At 55.0% G+C, this 18,191-nt stretch overlaps 1 protein-coding gene across 1 annotated transcript; it reads left to right on the forward strand.

Moving 5' to 3' along the window:
• The first annotated feature begins 36 nt into the window (after positions 1 to 36).
• NKX3-2 (NK3 homeobox 2) lies at positions 37 to 3,792 on the forward strand. Its single transcript, XM_072806017.1, has 2 exons — positions 37 to 532; positions 2,065 to 3,792. The coding sequence occupies exons 1-2, from the start codon at positions 61 to 63 to the stop codon at positions 2,592 to 2,594; spliced, it is 1,002 nt and encodes a 333-aa protein (XP_072662118.1). The 5' UTR covers positions 37 to 60; the 3' UTR covers positions 2,595 to 3,792.
• Positions 3,793 to 18,191: the final 14,399 nt, after the last annotated feature.

The raw sequence follows: 18,191 nt of genomic DNA on the forward strand, positions 1-18,191 counted from the left end.
GCTCGGAGCTGCCCCGCTGCCCCGCGCCCGGCCGGCCGGCCGCCCCGGCCCTCGGCGCAGATGGCTGTGCGCGGCGCCAGCACCTTGACGCCCTTCTCCATCCAGGCGATCCTCAACAAGAAAGAGGAGCGCGGCGGGCTGCCCGCGCCGGAGGGGCGCCCGGTACCCGGGGGCACGGCGGTGGCGGCGGCGGCGGCGGAGGCGCCCGCCGTCTGCTGCTGGCGACTCTTCGGGGAGACAGACGCGGGCGCTCTGGGGGGCGCGGAGGACTCTCTGCTGGCGTCGCCCGGCGGGACCAGAACGGCGGCGGGGAGGACCTCGGAGAGCCTGGCTGGTTGGGACTCGGACTCGGCGCTCAGCGAGGAGAACGAGGGCGGGCGGCGCTGCGCGGACGCGCCGGGGGCCAGCGGGGCCGGCCGCGCAGGGGGGACGCTGGGCCTCGGCCAGCCGGGCTGCGAGCTGCCCGCCGCCAAGGACCTGGAGGAGGAAGCCGCGGGCCGGAGCGACAGCGAGATGTCGGCCAGCGTCTCAGGTCTGCCCGGGCGTCGCGGGGAAGGGGGCCGGGCTCAGGGGCGGGCAGGAAGGCCAAACGTGCCGAGTGGGGTGGGCCTGCCGGGAGCACCCTGCGCCCCAGGACCCGAAGCTCGGGCGCTGGCGCCGGCTGCTCTCCTCCTCCCTCCCGGCGCGGAGCCCGAGAGAGACCCGAGACACTCCTCAGAGCCCTGCGTCCCGGGGGAGGCCTGAGCCGTCCTGGGGCAGGGGTGCCCTGGACTGGGCCAAGAGGAAACCCCTGCGCCCTGGCTTTAAGTCCGCCGCCAGTGCTCCGGCCCCGTCTGCGCCCAAAATCCCCAAATCAGCGACAGGCAAGAGCCAGCGGCCCAGAGACCTACCTCGAGTAGCCAGTGCCCTGGCCCGTTGCCCCTGGCCCATAGAGCAGAAATGCTCCCAGCTCGAGGTCCCAAGGTCCAGCCCTCCGCTCAAGGATAGGTAGTGAGGGGTACCTCTAAGTGCTACCGAGGCGTCCATCTGCCAAGCCTGGGCTTGGCGGGGTGGGGGTGGGGGGCGGGCTTATTTAGCTTTCCCAGAGCCCAGGGTCAGGGGAGCTGGGATGGGCTGAGGATCCCAGACCTGGTGGCACACCCTGCAGCCAGCTGAGGGCAAGAGGGGTTTGAGGTGGGTTATCCCACAAGTGGCAGAGAGAGGAACATCCTCTGCCAAGGCTAGCAGGTCACTGGGTGGAAAGGACGCCCCCACCACCCTGTCGCTGCTGTAGGCCTCACGCTGGCTCCAAGTAAATAGTATTTGCCAGAGGCCAGAGCTCTGAACCTCTCTGCTAGGGAGCTATGGGGGAGATCCAGGAAAAGGCTGAGGAGCTGGCATCAGATTAGTGTTCAAGGACTGGAACCCTAGCTCTCCTCTCATTTTCTTGCAAAGAGAGGGACAGAGGGAGAGAGAGAGAGAGAGAGAGAGAAGCCCACCAAGGTGTTGGAGCAGCCTGTTGCCACAGACCTCACACAGTCCTGGGTGGTTGGGGAAGTGGGTAAGACCCAGTACTTGTGTCCCCAGGATTCGGCCCCCCACTTTCCCCTTATGCGCAGTCCACACGTGTGTGCTGCGACGCTGAGTGTGTGTGAGCGTGAGTGTGCCAGAGGCAGGTGAACCCAGAAACGGAGCAATCTAGAACCCCAGGGCTCAGCGCTGAGAACTGAGAAGGCTTGTGAGGATGCTTCGGCCCAGTGCCCCCACGTTTCCGAGCGGAGCCTGGGGCCCAGGGAGGGCAGGGAGCCGGATCTTGGCCACACGGCACTGACACAGCAGCTGAGCCCGTTTCCCCGCGCGGCACAGGCCTAGATGCAAGGAGCTGGCGGGACAGGGTTGTGAGACTGTTTGGGGGGGACCCGCGGCTCGCAGACCCTCCCCAAGCGCTCTGCTGGGATCAGAGTGGGTTTCCGTAGCCCCCTCCCACCCTCCCACCCCCCACCCCCGCAGCTGCGGCCAGATCTCACTTCTCTGCGGCGCTGACAGTCTGTTGTTTCTGTCCCCCCCGCCCTCCGGGGTCCGCAGGCGACCGCAGCCCCAGGGCCGAGGACGACGCTGTTGGCCCCGGGAGCGCACGGGGGCCGGCGCTGTGCGGCCGGAGCGGCGGCGGCGGAGGACCGGCGGGCGGCGCGGAGGAGGAGGAGGAGCCCGCCGCGCCCAAGCCGCGTAAGAAACGCTCGCGCGCAGCTTTCTCCCACGCGCAGGTCTTCGAGCTGGAGCGCCGCTTCAACCACCAGCGCTACCTGTCCGGGCCGGAGCGCGCCGACCTGGCCGCGTCGCTGAAGCTCACCGAGACGCAAGTGAAGATCTGGTTCCAGAACCGTCGCTACAAGACCAAACGCCGGCAGATGGCCGCTGACCTGCTGGCGTCAGCTCCGGCCGCCAAAAAGGTGGCGGTGAAAGTGCTGGTGCGCGACGACCAGAGACAGTACTTGCCGGGCGAGGTGCTGCGGCCGCCCTCGCTGCTGCCCCTGCAGCCCTCCTACTACTACCCTTACTACTGCCTCCCCGGCTGGGCGCTCTCCACGTGTGCAGCCGCCGCGGGCACCCAGTGAGCCGGCCCGGGGCGAGGCAGCAAAGGATCCCCGCGCCCCCGCTCCGGTCGGCCGCTGACGGTTGTGCAGGCTGTGCACTGTACGAGGGCGCCCCGCCGAGGGGGCAAGCGGACCATGAAATCCAGCCCAGGTTCAGATGTCCAGGAGTGCGCCCTGGCAGCGGGACTGAGTCTGTCCAGAGGGGGCGCCTTTCTCTAATTCGAACGGGGGGGCACCCTGTGGCCTAGGGGCCTAGCTCTCCCGTTGCCTGCCTGGAAGCTCTTGGACGTTATTTATTATCACAGCAAAGTTGGATTTGGATTGTATCAGCCAGGAGATGGTGTTTCCCTGAAGCGGAGAGAACTCCTGGAGAGCAGAGCCTGAATCCCCAGAATTTCAGGCTGGCCCGGAGCTTCGTGCGCTAGGCCACAATCGTTCATGGTATCCATGCTACCAATCTATGTTTATCTACATACCTATTTTTTTTTTTTTTTTGGAAATTGCATTTGTAACAAAGGGGTGTGGAACCCTGACAGCCCCCAAGGAGCCCCGAGCCCTGGGGTTGATCTGAACCGTGAAAGGTTTGCTTTTCAGGCCCTCTGTCCCACCCCTCCCTGTGTCAGAGCTCGGGTGGGGACACCCTGTTGGGTGCTGAATGTAAAGAAGGGAGCCTGGAGCACAGGGCAGGGCAGAGGCCCCCCATCTTTCCTCTCCAAAGTCCAGGGCTGCCCCCAACTGGGGAGCTTCCTGGGAACCTCCGAACCGAACGGGGAAAGAGCAAACCCAGCAGCCGTTGGCAGAAACTTTCCTTTATTTCTTTATTTTTTTTTAAAGGAGGTTAAAACTTGTAGCACTTTTCAGTTGTTTGTATTCAAATAACGGTTATTTTTGTATTCAATGTGAATATCCCTGCCCAGCCTTTCCCTGGCGTCCCCCGTCCCCCGCAGTTTCATCGCCAGGCCCCCCTCTGTCTCTACCGACCATTCTGCTCCCATTCTGGTCCCATTCTGCGCCACTCCAGCGTTCTGACCCAGGATTCTCCTATCCCAGCCCCTGCCCCTAAGACAGATGATCCTGTCAACCTTGTTGCTTTTTGCCTCCTTAAGGGCACTGTGCACTCAACTAGAATATTAACTTTAAAAAGATTTGTGAAGTTTGGAAGCTCTGTTTGCTTTATCTTTCTTTTTCCTTTAATTTATAAACTTTTAGTTTAACATGCCCTCCTGGACGCAGTGTTTTCTCTGAGCCTCCCTCCGCCCGGTTTTGGGGAATCCAGTACCATAAAAATGCCTGGGGCTCACTTTTCCACCGGACCAAGGATGCATCTTCCCTCTAGGGAGCCGCTCTGCTGCCCGCCACGCAGAAAGTGTTTAAACCTGCACAGCTCAGGGTATTGCGATGTAGGGGACTTGGTAAGAGTCACAGATGAATCCCACTGAATGGGAAGCAAATGCCTAGGATTTCTTCTTTTCCTTTCTCCCTCGTGGGATTGATTTCAGAGCTCAGAAAGCATCCCTAGCTGAACCCACAGTCAATTTCAACCCCTACCTAACCTGCTGACACCTCCACCTGCCCAAAATCACCTCTCTGTGATTTTCCCAGCCTTTCTGTAAGTGACCCTGCCTTCATTTCGTTTGGAGAATAGGCTAACAAAAACTCGCTGAAAATCTGAAGGCTATAATAAGCAAGGTTATATAATAAGAGGTCTCTCAAGGAAAGTCAACTGAGCTTTGACCCTTGGCCAGGTGCAAATGTCCCTCTACCTTGTTCCAGAGCATTTCCTCTCTCTGTGACCCGGTGTCATTTGATCCACACAGAAGCCTAAGGTGGAAGTAGAGGGTGAGTAGAGAGAGGGTTATTTATTATTTACATTTTACAGAGGAACACAGCCCGCCCCATGTTCCATGACTCCCCAGACTCACCAATTCGCCAGAGCAAAATGCTCACCACCGCACAGCTCTCATGCCGTCCGGGTTGAGCAAGGAAGAGTTAATTCCACGTTGCTGGCTCCAAGGCTTTGGTGTCCCGGTGGAGCCGGAGCCGAGCCGGAGCCGGAGACGCCAAACTCCGGCCCCAGCTACTTTCAATTTTACCCAGACCAGAAAGGCCGACCAGGCTTTCTCCCAGGCCTGAGACCTTTCCCCACCTCAGGGCCCCCAGGCCTCTGTACCCCAAAGTCCACGGCCGAGGGTCTGAGGGTCTGAGGCCCCACATCCCGGCAGAGCGGAGAGTCCCAACAACGGCTTTTCGAAAAGGATTCCTGCTTGTGGAAACAGCAAATCGCGAAGGGAGAAGCAAAGGCCCTCTGGATACGCACACCCTTACCCCCAAGTCCATCTTCCTTCTAGATTGTTCCTGCAATTATTTTGTTTCTTTTTTGGCATGTTTTAAAAATTCCACTCAAACCATAATTAATCGTGAATGCATTTTCCTTGTAGAACGTTAGAACATTTCCAATAATGCTAGAATTCTCTCCCTTCCTCTCTGCAGAGATTGCCACTCCTGAGGGGTTTGGGGGGGGTGTCGATTTTTTTTTCCCCTTCTGAAATGGCAGTTCATCGCGACGCTGGCCTAAGAGGTAAGTTTGTCCTCCATCCTTGCGGATTTGGAGTTGAGGGAACTGGGATTTTCTTTCGAGGAGGAGGCCGGGCGGCTCCCCTTCCCTTCCTCATCCCCTCTCTGCTCCCTGCCTCGGCCACGGCCACTTATGCTGGGCTGGCTCCAGATGCCCCGGGAAAAATGACTCAAATGAATTCAGTTTGCCCCGGAGTGTTGCAGTTTCACTATGAGCTGCCCCGGAGCTGGCGCTGGCAGCAGCGCCTTGAGATGGGATTCGTGGAGTTGGAATCAGCCTGCAGGGCCAGCAGGCCTTCAGCAGATTTCTCCTGGTATTTGGAGACCCAAGAGGGGTATCTTTACCTGGGCCCCAGGCCGTAGACGCGGGTCCTGTTGGAAATCTGCGGTATTACTTTCTGAATTTCTTTTCCTTCTCCAGTCCCAGCCCTGCCTTTTAAAAAAAGCAGTCAGTCCGGCTCTTTGCCCGCCTTACTTCCGGACGGACGGGACTGTAGTCCACCCACTCTCTGCAACCCCGGGGTGCAGTGCTCCTTGTCGGCTTCCCGGGGGCCTGATTTTCTGGAGTCAGCTGCCAGCTGAGCCTTTAGACCTCTTCATCTTTCTCAGTCCTTTTGGGCCCTTAGCAAATCTGAGAGCTGGCCTTGGAGATAGCTGGCTACGACCCGCACACTTAGACGGATAAACCACGGGAAGGGAATAGCTGGGAAGGGGACTCGCTGTGACCTGCACCGAAATTGAACCCAAGGATTCAGGCTCAGCCCACGAATCTTACTCTGGGCAGCAAATTTGAGATCCACGGGCTGCAAAATGTCTCTGGTGTGTGTGTGTGTGTGTGTGTGTGTGTGTGAGAGAGAGAGAGAGAGAGAGAGAGAGAGAGAGACTCAAACCCCAGCCTGTTGGCCTTGAGTCTCCCAAGCTGCCTCTAACTCCAAGCAACTAGGTTTGAGGACCTCACGGGCCAGGAGTGTCTCCGAAGAGCTGGGCCAAGCAGTGGGAGTTTGGGAATGGGTTCCATTTCAGGAAATAAACGGCTTCCAGGGCACCGAGAATCCCTGGAGCACTCCCACTCCTCCACGCTGGCGAAGGGGAGAGGTTGACAGCAAATCTGACTTCATTTGAGAGAGTTCCGAGGGAGGCTCAAACAAGGTGTCACCTTGCCTCTGAGAACCTGGTCAGTGCTCCCTGATCCCGGAGGGGCTGGGCCCAGGGAGGGGCGGTGTCTGAGAGCTCCCGGAAAGGGGAGCTTTTGCAGACTCGGGAACTGGCAAGCCTGGAAGCACCACACCGAGCATCCCACGGAAGCAAGGCGTCCTCCAAGGCCTGCAGACATCCCAGGGGCGGGGATGCTGTGACTCGGCGGCCCCAGTCAGCCCCGGAGCTCTCTCCTGGCCCAGACGCCACTCCTTTCATGGTTCCTCACTGTTTGCTGGGGAAAAGTAGAATCCGGACTCACGTGAGCCCCTGGAAATCAACGAGCCCCCAGAAATCAGCTGGGCTTACAGAAAGGCTTCTGCCTCGGGGGAAAGCTGCTGCCGACCCAGCCTGAGCAGCGGAGAAATTTAGACATCTCCGGAACGTGAATCCTGGTGGAGGAGCTCCCGGTCTACAAAGGATGGGGAGGGAAGAGAGACAGCCTCGCACTGGGGCCCCACTGCCCAGGGGCTGCAGGGCTTGTCTTGCAGGCCACCAGCCTCACCCTGATGACAATCTTAACTGGGAATTACACTGAGCTGCGTGGGGACTGCAGGAAGCAGCAAATGCTTGAAAGTGCTTTGTAAGTCGGAAAGCACTGAGGGCAGGTAGTGACACAGGCTAGTGGCACGTGGCTACTGCACAAGCCCTGGCCTTGAGTGAGGGCTTCACCTAGACCCATGAAGGAGGCAGGAGCTGAGGTTCCTAACCTGTGGGCGGCCCAGAGGAGCAGCCAAACAATACACAACAACAACAAATATCTATACCTTCTGTTGTCTGGAACATTACATGTGAAAAAGTGCTTCCGCATCCTCCTCTACAGCATTTCCCTGAGGCCTCCTTAGCAGCTTGGACATAGTCTCCATTTTACAGATGGAAAAATAGTGCTCAATGTCACCAGCTGTAAGGAGGCCTTTCAGAGTCTTTCAAAGCTCAGAAGCATATTTTAGTATTTGGGGCCAGCAGTGTGGATAGATGGTCCTTTAGAACTGGCATTTCCAGGTTTGGCTCTGGGGTGGTTGGATTACTAAGGGTGGGTATGTTTTGAAGACCATTAAGCACTGTACAGCTGGTATGGACTTACTACTACTGTTGCCATTATTACTATTATTATTATTATTATTAATTATGAACTTCTGGGCAATGCTTAGTGGGCAGATCTGAAACAATCTTCCTTGAACTCCTGCACCCTTCAGGAGTTTCCAAGTGACCTGCAGTGTGCTCAACGAAGGGTCCTTCAGAGGTATAGAAACTCCTGGCCTTGGCCAGTTTTAAAGTCTCCTGATAAATATGTTTTTTAAAATGAAGAAATGCCAAAGCAGGTTGCAGAAAAATTGTGTTATATTGTAAATGGTTACAACATGTAATAAATTAATTTTTTTCTGTAGTTACACATAGAAGTTATTCAACATAAACTGGGTTGCTCAACTCATTAAAACATTTATAAAAAAGAGATTGATTCCCAGGGCCCTGCAAGCAAGGGTGGTCCGGTATGGAGTCGGGGTTGTTGTTGAACGATGAACTTCTTTCAAACCTGCTGGGTGTGTATGAGGCTGTGACACCTATGAAGGAAACGGCGAACGTTCAAATTTGGGGCAGGTCGTGGACGTGAAAACTGGCGAGTGGCCCTGCCGCCCTGCACCCCGCCAGGAGCGCTGCTGTTACCCTTACTTTTGCTTTGAGGCGGGCAGGGAAAGACAGGCGCCTGGCTTCTGGCCGATTGGGAGCAGACCCGGAATGCGCTGCACAAGCGAATAGCACCTATGGGTTCCTGCTGGAATGTCAAGTTCAAAGGGAATAATGCACAGTAGCTGCGGGAGGGTCCGGGTGAGCCCGTCCTGGGCTCACCCTTTCCCCCAGGCTGGCAGAAGTGTGCGTGACACGCTGCTTTCCCCGCCCCCCACTCGCTCACTGCACTCTGCTTCCCTGAAGCATCCGCGTTTTCCCCCGGGGGACCCCGCCCACAGGCCGGATGAGGCCCCGCAGCCCCGCGGTTAGAGCCCTAGGCCTCGCGGTCTTCACGGTCTTCACGGAGCACCTACACCACTCCTTACTGTTTCCGCAATTGCAACAAGAGCTTCTGGCGTGAGGGGGACTCCTGGGGACTCCTGGGGGCTTCTCGGTGAGTCCCTCTCTTCCCCAGCCCGGCTTGCTTCTGGTCATCACACTCAGGCCTCCCAGCCGGCCAAGCAGCGCTCGGGCGTGCGCCCTGTCCCTTAGGGGAGTGCGCCCTGGACATCGGGGAGATGCAGGTGAGAGCCTCTCCCTCCAGCCAGCACCTCCGAGGGCGGGAAGTGGTCGAATCGGGCTCAACAACCCCCTAGACCCATAAAGTGTTTCTGCCTCGGCCCTGAGCCTGCAGGCAGAAGGCAGCTCTGCCACTGACTCGATGAATCACAGGCAATTAACTCCTCTTCTCTGCATCTATCATCTATCTACCTACCTACCTACCTAAAGGTATGAGATGCTGCTTGAATCTGGGTAAGGTTGGAGTCCACACTGACCTCTGTCTGGCTGGGAGTCGAGGTAGAAGACAAAGCCTTTCTACTTTAAATAATGAGCCATGCCCTTCCAGAGCAGGTTTTTGGAGGGAGTTGGTTTGTTTTATTTTTTACAAGGAGCTGGGCCCTCAATTGCCGCACCGCAGTTCTCTCCAAGGCTGTTATCTCTGGGCCTCGTCTGTCCACTTCCCGAACCTGGGTGGTCAGCTGTGTTGGAAAGCCCGGCTCTTCCTGGGCTTGGACTTCTCCCCACCCACGGCGCTCTGGAGCGGGGAGACCTGAGGCTATTCCTCCTCGGTGGCCGCACTGAGCCCCAGAGAATCCCCTGTCCTTGGACGGAAAATGCGTTAAGGAAAAAAAAAATTAATGCCACTAGTGCTTTTTCTCCCATAGTCCACCAAGGGTGGGCAGCATGTTGTAAAACAAGAGCCAGTAAAGCCGATTATTTTAATAAGCTTATTAACATTTTTGAATGGCTCCCCTTGTGTGCGCCAAGGCCTCCCTCCGCGCGTCATGGAGCTCTGTGGCGGGGATTTTTACGCAAAAACCAGCAGGCTACGGAGCGGGTGCTGGCCTGGCTGGGGCTGCCTGGCGGCGCCCACAGTTTTCTCTCAGGACCTCGGTGTACCCCGCTGGTCCCTGCCTTGCTGCGCCAGCCGAGAGTCTGAGGCCACGGATGGATGCGGGGCTGCACAGGGTCAGAGGTCGCCAAGGAGTGACCCAATGAGGCACCGAAGTGTCCCCGCGGCTTCAAGGAATGCGCAGGTCTGGGGTTTTGTCCCGCTCTAGTACATTTTTGCTCGTGTTTTTGCAGCGGTCGTCAGTGAAATTGATCCTCCTCCCTGAGGACTGAAAAACTAAATAGTAAAATCACTGCTCTTGCGCAGGTGTCCCGAGTATTCCTGCAGGTGCGTGCGGACATGGGTTCGGTCCACACGCGTCCTAGACCTGGAGCAGGAGTGTCACTAGGAGGAGGACCTGGATGCTGCTGCCCCTCTGGGGGAAGTTGAGTGACTGGCCCTTGCCCTCCACTCCCAGCTGTGGGAAAGGACACAACACACATATAAGGTAGTGACAAGAGTAGACAGACGTTAGAGAACACAGGGTAGGTGAGAAAAAAGACGGGGCTAATGGGAGGACCTAGCCTGCCCAAGTTCCCTATCCCTTCAAGCCTCAACTTCCAGGTCCCGGGCCTCCCCCCCAGTCCACCTTCCTGTCAAGTTTCAATTAAACGTCCCTCCCGGAGCTGTCCCAGCCTCCGTGCCTTATCACTTGCTGCAGTGAGAAGTGTCACTGGGTTCAGTGTCCTGCTCTGGCATGGTCTGACCTGGCCTTGCGAGCTCTGGGAGGACAGGCTGGGAAGACTTGCCCCCACAGTGGCCCCAAGCACCTAGCATGGAGCCTGTTGTTCTTTGACATTCAATACAAACTTGAAGGACTCATGAATGAGGATTAGAATCCTTGTTTGTCCTTGTCTGTCTCACATCACTCCCCCTCAGATCAAAGTATGTATCTACAGGCCTGTGGCAACGAAGCCAGAAGCCAGCAGAGGACAGGAGGGCTAGCAAAGCTTTTTCAAACCTCCCCAAGGTCTCCAGCCTGTTGGGCACCAGTCCTGGGGGAAAGGCTAAGCAGGAGACCCCCTCAGGTGTCGGGGTCAGGCTCTTGAGCCTTGGCTTCAAATCCCTCCTGCTGCCCTGGCAGCCACCTGAGCTTCACACAAACTTGACAAATCATCTCATCATCTCATACTTGATTCTATTAAAATGTACACAATACCTGACCAGCTGAGGACTGGAAAAACCATATCCTGAATGTTCATTGTGCTTCTGGTTTATATGGGGGTGTGAGACGGGGTAGGAGGATGGTCCAATTTGGAAATTGGACAGTGACAGTGGTCTGGAGAGCATCAGCGGCTCCTCAGAGCACAGAGCCAGGCCTGGTGGATGGGGACATCCTTGGAGAGATATTTGTGGTGGATCTGGTGGTGGGACTGAGCTAAGGGGGGTGCTGGGCCTCAGTGGCCCTGGGCAGAACTGCTTCTCCTAGAGGCCTTGAGGTGAAATGGACTCCTACCCCCCTATGGGCTTATGATCGCCACCTAAAGACAGTGCTGCTGGTTGAGATAGCTGCTTTGGATAAAGGGCTCTAGCTCTCTGGATTCCCCAACTCAGGGTCTGGCACTTCCATATTTTTAGATGAAGGGTTCCTACTCGACAGCATCTTAAGTTTCGTGAATGTATTCTTCAGCCCATTTCCATTGATTCTCACTGGCAAGTAGTTCTGATTCCAAGGGTAGCCCCAAAGAGGGAGAAGCTGGTGTTTGTGGGGCGTGCCCAGCTGGAGAAGCTGACCCAGGCATTCAAGCATGAGGTTGTTTTGATCCTTCAGGAGGGAAGACATTAAAAGCTACCTCCTGAAAAAATCCCAAGGGAATAGAGCTTGGATTTGGAACTAGACAGTTGATGAAGACCCAGAGCAGTTTCTCTGCTGAAAATATGGAAAATACCCACAAAGATGGGGTTGTCTAAGAATGGAGTGCTTCCTGAGCAGCAGGCACCATGAAATGCTTATAGCCTAATTGATAATATATATTTTTTGCCAAGTTAAATAAAGACACTAACCATTTAAAGAAACGTATCTGTGGAGATGGGAAAAGGTGGACAAGAAGTGTTGAGTGATTGTAAAAACAACCAAAACAGTGAGAACAGTACTCACTGGAACAGTACTTACTCCCTCCCTGGACACCTTGGATGCAATAGGTTTTATGCGTTTTTTGCAACTACAGTTGTTCTTTTAAAATAAATTCACTATATAGACTTCTAAGGTTTAAAAAAGAAGTACTTTGGGGCCCTTTTAGTTCAGCCCATTAAGCATCTGTCTTTGGCTCAGGTCTTGATCCTAGGGTCCAGGGATCCCTCTTCTGCTGCTGCTCCCCCTGCTTCTGCTCTCTTGCTCTCTCTCTCTGAAATAAATAAAAGCTTTTAAAAATTAAAAATTAAAAAGAAGTACATCAACTGCTTTCCAACTGATTACTTCTTTAAAAAAAAAAAGATTTTATTTTTTAAAGTAATCTCTGTGCGCAATGTGGGGCTCAAACTACAACCCCAAGATCAAGAGTCGCATGCTCTAGGACTGAGCCAGCCAGTTGCCCCCTCCAGTTAATTTCTTCTGTCCACAACAACTTGCAGAAAAGGTTCTTAAAATAATTATAAGATGCATATTGTTTATTTGATTCACACTAATTGTTCTCTGCCGTGCTAAGGGAAGGGCCTCCCACACATGCTGGTCCTTGTATTTGTGGGAGGCTAGTGTCCTGCTTTATGATTCCGTGTGGAGAAGGCAATGCAGGACACACTTGGAAAGACAGCCACAGGATACCGAGGGAGGAGGACTAGGGTCTTACCCTTCACAGGTGTAGGGCCACGGGGAGACCTCAAAGGAGCTGGGAGGGGAATTATAAATGGGAGATTTCTTTAAGAGCAAAATCTTTTTGTGGAACTGCTGTCTGACATTCTTTCCTCTTTCATTCATTTGTCCAGATACTCAGCAATATTTGTTAGGCTGCTACTGGGTGCCAGGAGCACAGAGGAGAAAGGCCCCACCCTCGTGGAGTTTACCATCTAGAAGGAGACAGGGATAGACGCGCCGAAGCGGAAAATGAAATCAGCGGTGAGTTAGCGCAAGGCAAGCACGGGGCATCGGGGCGTCGTTTGTGAGGTTAGTCGAGGAAGGTCACTAGAATAATTGTTCTAAGGGGGCGGCGGGCAGAAGGAGAGGGAAAGAGAGAATCCTAAGCAGGCTCTACCACCAGCACAGAGCCCACATGGGGCCTGGGTCTCACCGCCCCGAGATCACGACCTGAGCGGAACTGAGCCACCTCAGGCACCCCAGGAATGTTAAATGCAAGAGCGCTTTTGGTGTGTGCAGATCGCTGGGGCTGCATCTTGGCCTGACCCCATCGGGAGGTGTCTATGCGGGCTAAGCCTCGGTCCTGCTGCGTCCCCTCGTTTATTTCCCTGCCTTGAGTCGGCCTTACTCTGCATGTGCACGGAGGCGGAGAACAGGCCGGGAGCTCCTGCGCATCCTCCCTTTGGACCAGCCCGTCCGTCTCCTGGAGGCCTGCGGGAGAGTCCGGGGGGCGCAGCCCTAGGACCCGGGAGCCCTGGGAGCCGGCTCCCGAGTCCCCGATCCCTGGCGCTGGGACCCGCTGAAACGCGGAGAAGCTTCCGGAGGGGCCTGGGGGCAGCTCCTCCCCCGCGGCCCCCCTCCGGGCAGCAGCCCTCCGAGCCTGCGCGGGCCAATCGCCGCTCCGGTAATCAGTGCTTTATTTAGCGCTTAATCTCTTTCCCTAAGTGCTTTCCTTGAATTATTTCATTCATTCCTCCTGGCAGCTCGGTTACTAGGGCCCCGCTTTGGGGACCGGCCGTGCGCTGCGGCTCTCGCTGGCGGAGATGGGGCTCGAACCAGACTGTCTGGCTCCAAGCTGCTCCGCGCTTGGCCGTATTTCCGTTCTGCTCCCCACCGCAGAGCCGCGGCCCCGAGGATCCCATTTACAGAGGAGAAGAATGAGGCCCGGAAAGAATGCGCTCCGTCAAGGCCCCAACTAAATGTTTTACTTCCTTAGCTCATTTCATTTTTCACCACTTCTCCGAGAGGCGGGATTCCCCAACGTAGCAAGAGGAAGGAGAACCAGCTCTGGGAGGGGCGGCGGGCCACCGCGGCGTAGGTGGAAGCGGCCGCGGGGGCTTAAGGCTTCGCAGGTGGAGCAGGCTTGGCTCCCATTTCTCCCACCCTCCGGGCCCTGGATGACTTTCCCACGGGAGGGAAGTACGGAGACAGGGGCTTGGTGGGAGGTAAAGGGAGACAATGTGCCGAGAGCCTTTTGGAGTTGGTGTTTGGTGCAGGCCAGGCGCTCAGAGGTGAGAAGGGTCCATAGCAGAACAGGAACCAGCTTGCCTAGACTCACAGTGGTCTTTTGCCCCATCTTTTTTTTTTTTTTTAAGATTTTATTTATTCATGAGGGACAGGAGAGTGAGAGAGAGAGAGAGAGAGAGAGAGGCAGAGACACAGGCAGAGGGAGAAGCAGGCTCCATGTAGGGAGCCCGATGCAGGACTCGATCCCAGGACCCAGGGATAACGACCCGAGCTGAAGGCAGATGCTCAGCCACTCACTGAGCCACCCTGCATTTGCCCTGTCTGCATTACCTGCAGAACGGGAAGATTTTTTCCCAAACTCCCTTCAGGGAAGGTATCAGGGAATAATAAAGTGCCTTTTCATCCTAGGGGGACTGAGACAGCTGCCTGTTAAGGAAGGTTTCTTATTCCTGGCTCCCTTTACCATTTACCTCTTCTTGGTAACAGTGTGGTTCGAGGTGACACCATGGATCCTTCTGGGCTGGTGGCTGCTGCAGGCCCAAAGAGGCTGGTGGAGGACTCAGTGACCCTTTTCTTTGGTCGTGTGATAGGGAAGGGAGTTACAGACGACCCAAGGCACAGGGGTTGCTCAGAGATTACCCCTCAGGGATTTTCAGAGATTCTGGCTTCCTTTCTCCCGCCCCCGGATTGGCAAGAGCTTCTCAACTCCTGCCACTCAACCCCTCCCAACACCAGGAGCAGCAGCCAGCAGCTAGCAGGGCAGTATCTCCAGGGGCCCCAGTGCAGAGCGGGGTGTTCCAGGAAAGAAGAAGGCATCCCACGGGTCTGAGGATTTCTAACGTTCTGTGATGACCATATTTGCTCTCAGGAGCCTCAGGAGAACCCCATGAAGTGGGTGGGATTATCTCTCCTTTACGGACAGAGAGCGAAGTTCAGGAGGGTCAAGTGACTAGGGCAGGGTCACACAGCTTGCGAGTAGTGAACTGGGAACTCACCCAGGGGGCCAGTGGGACTTCAAAGCTTCCAGCTACTGCCTGCAACACCTCCGCACCCCACTCCCTCTCTTGGGGTGGGGTCTGCACGGTGGGGAGAGGAGGAGGAATGGTGGGGGGGCGACAAAGGGAGTATTAATTCTCTGGGCAGTTTCCTATTAAGAAAACACCCGGCTCTGGCCCACCTCCTCCCCAGGGCTGCTGCTCGGCGGCCTGAAGGCGAGGCCTGTATATTTGTAGTTTGATTCCGCCCGTCAAGCCTAATTTCTCCCTACAACTTAATGGACTCGGCTTGACATGCGTAATGATTCCTAATCACGAACATTATTTTCGCTAGCACGGAGACATGTTCCAGTTGTTGTGACAGATCGCGTTTCAGCCATAATGACGGAAAATTACCATTTCTAATTCTCCGGTTTTTGACACCTAAATCCACAGACCATATGTGGCAGCGGGAAACTCTGGGCCCCATGGCTCTCCCTCCCCGCCGGGGCAAGGCGATCTTGCGGCTGGTGCTTCCACCCACCCGCTTAGCCGCGCCCGCAGGGGTGGAGCTGGAGGGGCCCTAGGGATGGATCCGCCTGGTCCTAGTCTTCCCGCCCCTCCCTCCGAGGACACGAGGTTCCCCGACTACCAATGACAAAACTCAGAACTTGGCAGAGGCCTCAGAGACTGATGCGTTTTAGGGACCCACTTAACAAATGGGGACACAGAGGGGCAGAGAGGGGGAGTGTATCTTGTCCAAGATGTCAGGACTGGTCCTTGGAGGGTAAGTTATCTGGCAAAACCATCTCTGGAGTTCTGAGCAAGGCGGCTGTTGCGTCACTCAGCTCCAGAAAGGGGGACATGGTTTGTTCCTTTATTTGCAAGCCTCAAAAGCAGTGAGGCAGATCTTTCTAGGGAACCTAGTGGTGAGCTCAATGCAGAGGGAGGAGTTGAAGCACAGAGAGGTTATCAGCCCAAGAAGCAGGGTTGGTAGAGACTGAATGGCGCTCTTGACCCGCTTTCCAAGCTGATGCAATTCACCTTGACTGCTCAGATTCAGCGTCCACCCCAGCTGGGTGCAGATTATTATTATCACTTTGGGTTGTGAAGAAATTGAGGCCAGCAGGCGGGAAGCTGAAATCAAGGTTCTCCTGTCCATGGGTCAGGTGTTGCTCACTGAGTGTTGCGTGGTACCCCCAGCGTACCTCGATTTTGGCCAACATTCTCCAGTTTGCTCAAGAGTAGACTCCCTTGCGCTTCTCCCACCTCCCCCATTTCAAGTGTGGGTTTGAGGGAGCCCCTGAAGATAGAGAAGTGAACAGATACAGCCCCTCTGCCAGGGGTTCAACAATAACAGTCGCTCATTACACAGACCTGAAGGACCTGATATTCCGACACACTTCCTTCTAGGGAAGTGCAAAGGTCCAAGGACAGGAGGAACTTCTGCTCAGTTTATTGACCTGGCCTTGGGAGCGCGTCACAGAACCTCAGATCCATTCTCTGTAAGAGGAAGCTGAAAATACCCCCCTTCGAAAATGGTTGAGAGATTGGTAGAGGCCTCTGGTCCAGGCACCTCTTGTCCAGCCAACCTTCACTGAGGCTCCATTCCAGCAAACTGCTGTGCCACCTCTGCGGTGGTGGGTGAGGGACACCGCTGTTGCTAAGGAAGGGGGATGCTGCTGTTGCTAAGGAATGCAACCCAATCATGAAAGGAGCCCTGAGCTTCCATAGGGGGTGCAGGTGCATCCCAGGGGTTATCTGTCTTGCACACGCAGTCCTGAGCCAAGGGTGGCATGAAGGCCCAAAAGAGGATGAGCCCCGACTGACTGCTCCCTGCAAAATCTCTTCTGGAAGGAACCACCTGAGTTTGCAGACACCGCTAGGGTCTAAGCATGCAGTAGCTATGTGGACTCAGCAGGGTCAATTAGACCAGGCACCCACTCGGGGAAACAGTTGGAGAGGAGGGAAAAAAAAACCCAATACACCAAGATCTGAAAGCAGGGTGCAGTTTCTCTGACTCCACCTTGCTCTATCCCAACCGCTTTTGCGCCCATCCAGGTGCACATGGCTCCCTGCTGTGCCTACCACCTGTGTCTGCCCCACGCTTCGCCACAGGTGTCATCAGGCCAGGCACCTCTTTCCCTCACAATGCTGTGCACTCCATTCTCTCACTGCCACAGCCTCAACTGTTTTTTCCGACCCAACGACTTTGGGGATGCCTAGGGAAGGGGTGGGAAGAGAATGGGGCCCAGGTTCCCCTGCTAGTGTAAATGCTGAAGCAGCTGGCTTCTCTGTTACACCTGTCCCACCCTATCCCCAGAGTCAGCTTTTGTTGACTAAAAGGAAATGTGTTAAGAATACATTTTTTTTTAGACACAAATAAGTTTGAGGCTTCCATGGAGGAAGGCTGAAGGTAACTATTAGGACAACTGGGAGCTTGTTTGCTCTTGCCCTAGGCCAGCCTAAATCCAAGTGGGTGTTGTCCACTGTGATTTCTGGGTCTTGGTTTCTTATTAAAAGTTAAGGAGTAGCAGATTCCCCCTCCACCTTCCTCAATGGATGGCACAAATGGAAGTGTGGGTTCGAAAGCTCAGGGTAACCCCCAGAATATACAAAGAGTGCTGGGATGTAGCTGATCAACATTTACTTATAAAAACTTACCCAGAGACAGCAGAAAGCCCCTCTGGCCTTCCTGTCATCCAGGTTCCAGGCACAGCCTCCAAGCCTCAAACCTACAAGAGTTGCATCAACTGCTCATTTTACTAATTTAGAGACTGGGGCCAAGTTTGGGGATGGTGGCACTCCTCTTTCCTTTAGGCTGGAAAAGCTCTAGCTCAGTAGAGAGATTCCATCAGAGAGGACATCCCTCTAATTCAAGCTAAAAGAGATGGGAGGCAGTGGTGCAGGAGATTCTGAGCAGAGGGAGCTTACATTTTCACATTCAGTATAGCATCATTTATAGTCAGTGTACCTGGGAGTCAAACCCAACTCTGCCTTTTACTAGTTGTATGACAGTGGGCCTCAGTTTGCTCATTTGTAAATTGGGGATAGGAATAGAACCTACTCCAAAGGGTTTTGCTTAGCATTAAATGAGTTAAAACTTAGAACAGTGCCTGATATATAATAAGTGCTCAGTTCCTGGTGCCTCATGTATGATGAGCAATCAATACATGTTAGCTATTTTCAGATACGGTGGCTCACATGTGAAGGAATCTAGGGTCTTTGCTTGGATTTTTTTTATAAATTTTTTTTAAATTTTTTATTTATTTATGATAGGCACACAGTGAGAGAGAGAGAGGCAGAGACACAGGCAGAGGGAGAAGCAGGCTCCATGCACCGGGAGCCCAACGTGGGATTCAATCCCGGGTCTCCAGGATCGTGCCCCGGGCCAAAGGCAGGCGCTAAACCGCTGCGCCACCCAGGGATCCCCTTTGCTTGGATTTAAGCAACCAAAGATAGAGGTTACCATAAACTGAAAGCCTACAGATGCTGCA

This window comes from Canis lupus, chromosome 2 (genome assembly GCF_048164855.1).
Source record: "Canis lupus baileyi chromosome 2, mCanLup2.hap1, whole genome shotgun sequence".
Lineage (NCBI taxonomy): Eukaryota > Metazoa > Chordata > Mammalia > Carnivora > Canidae > Canis > Canis lupus.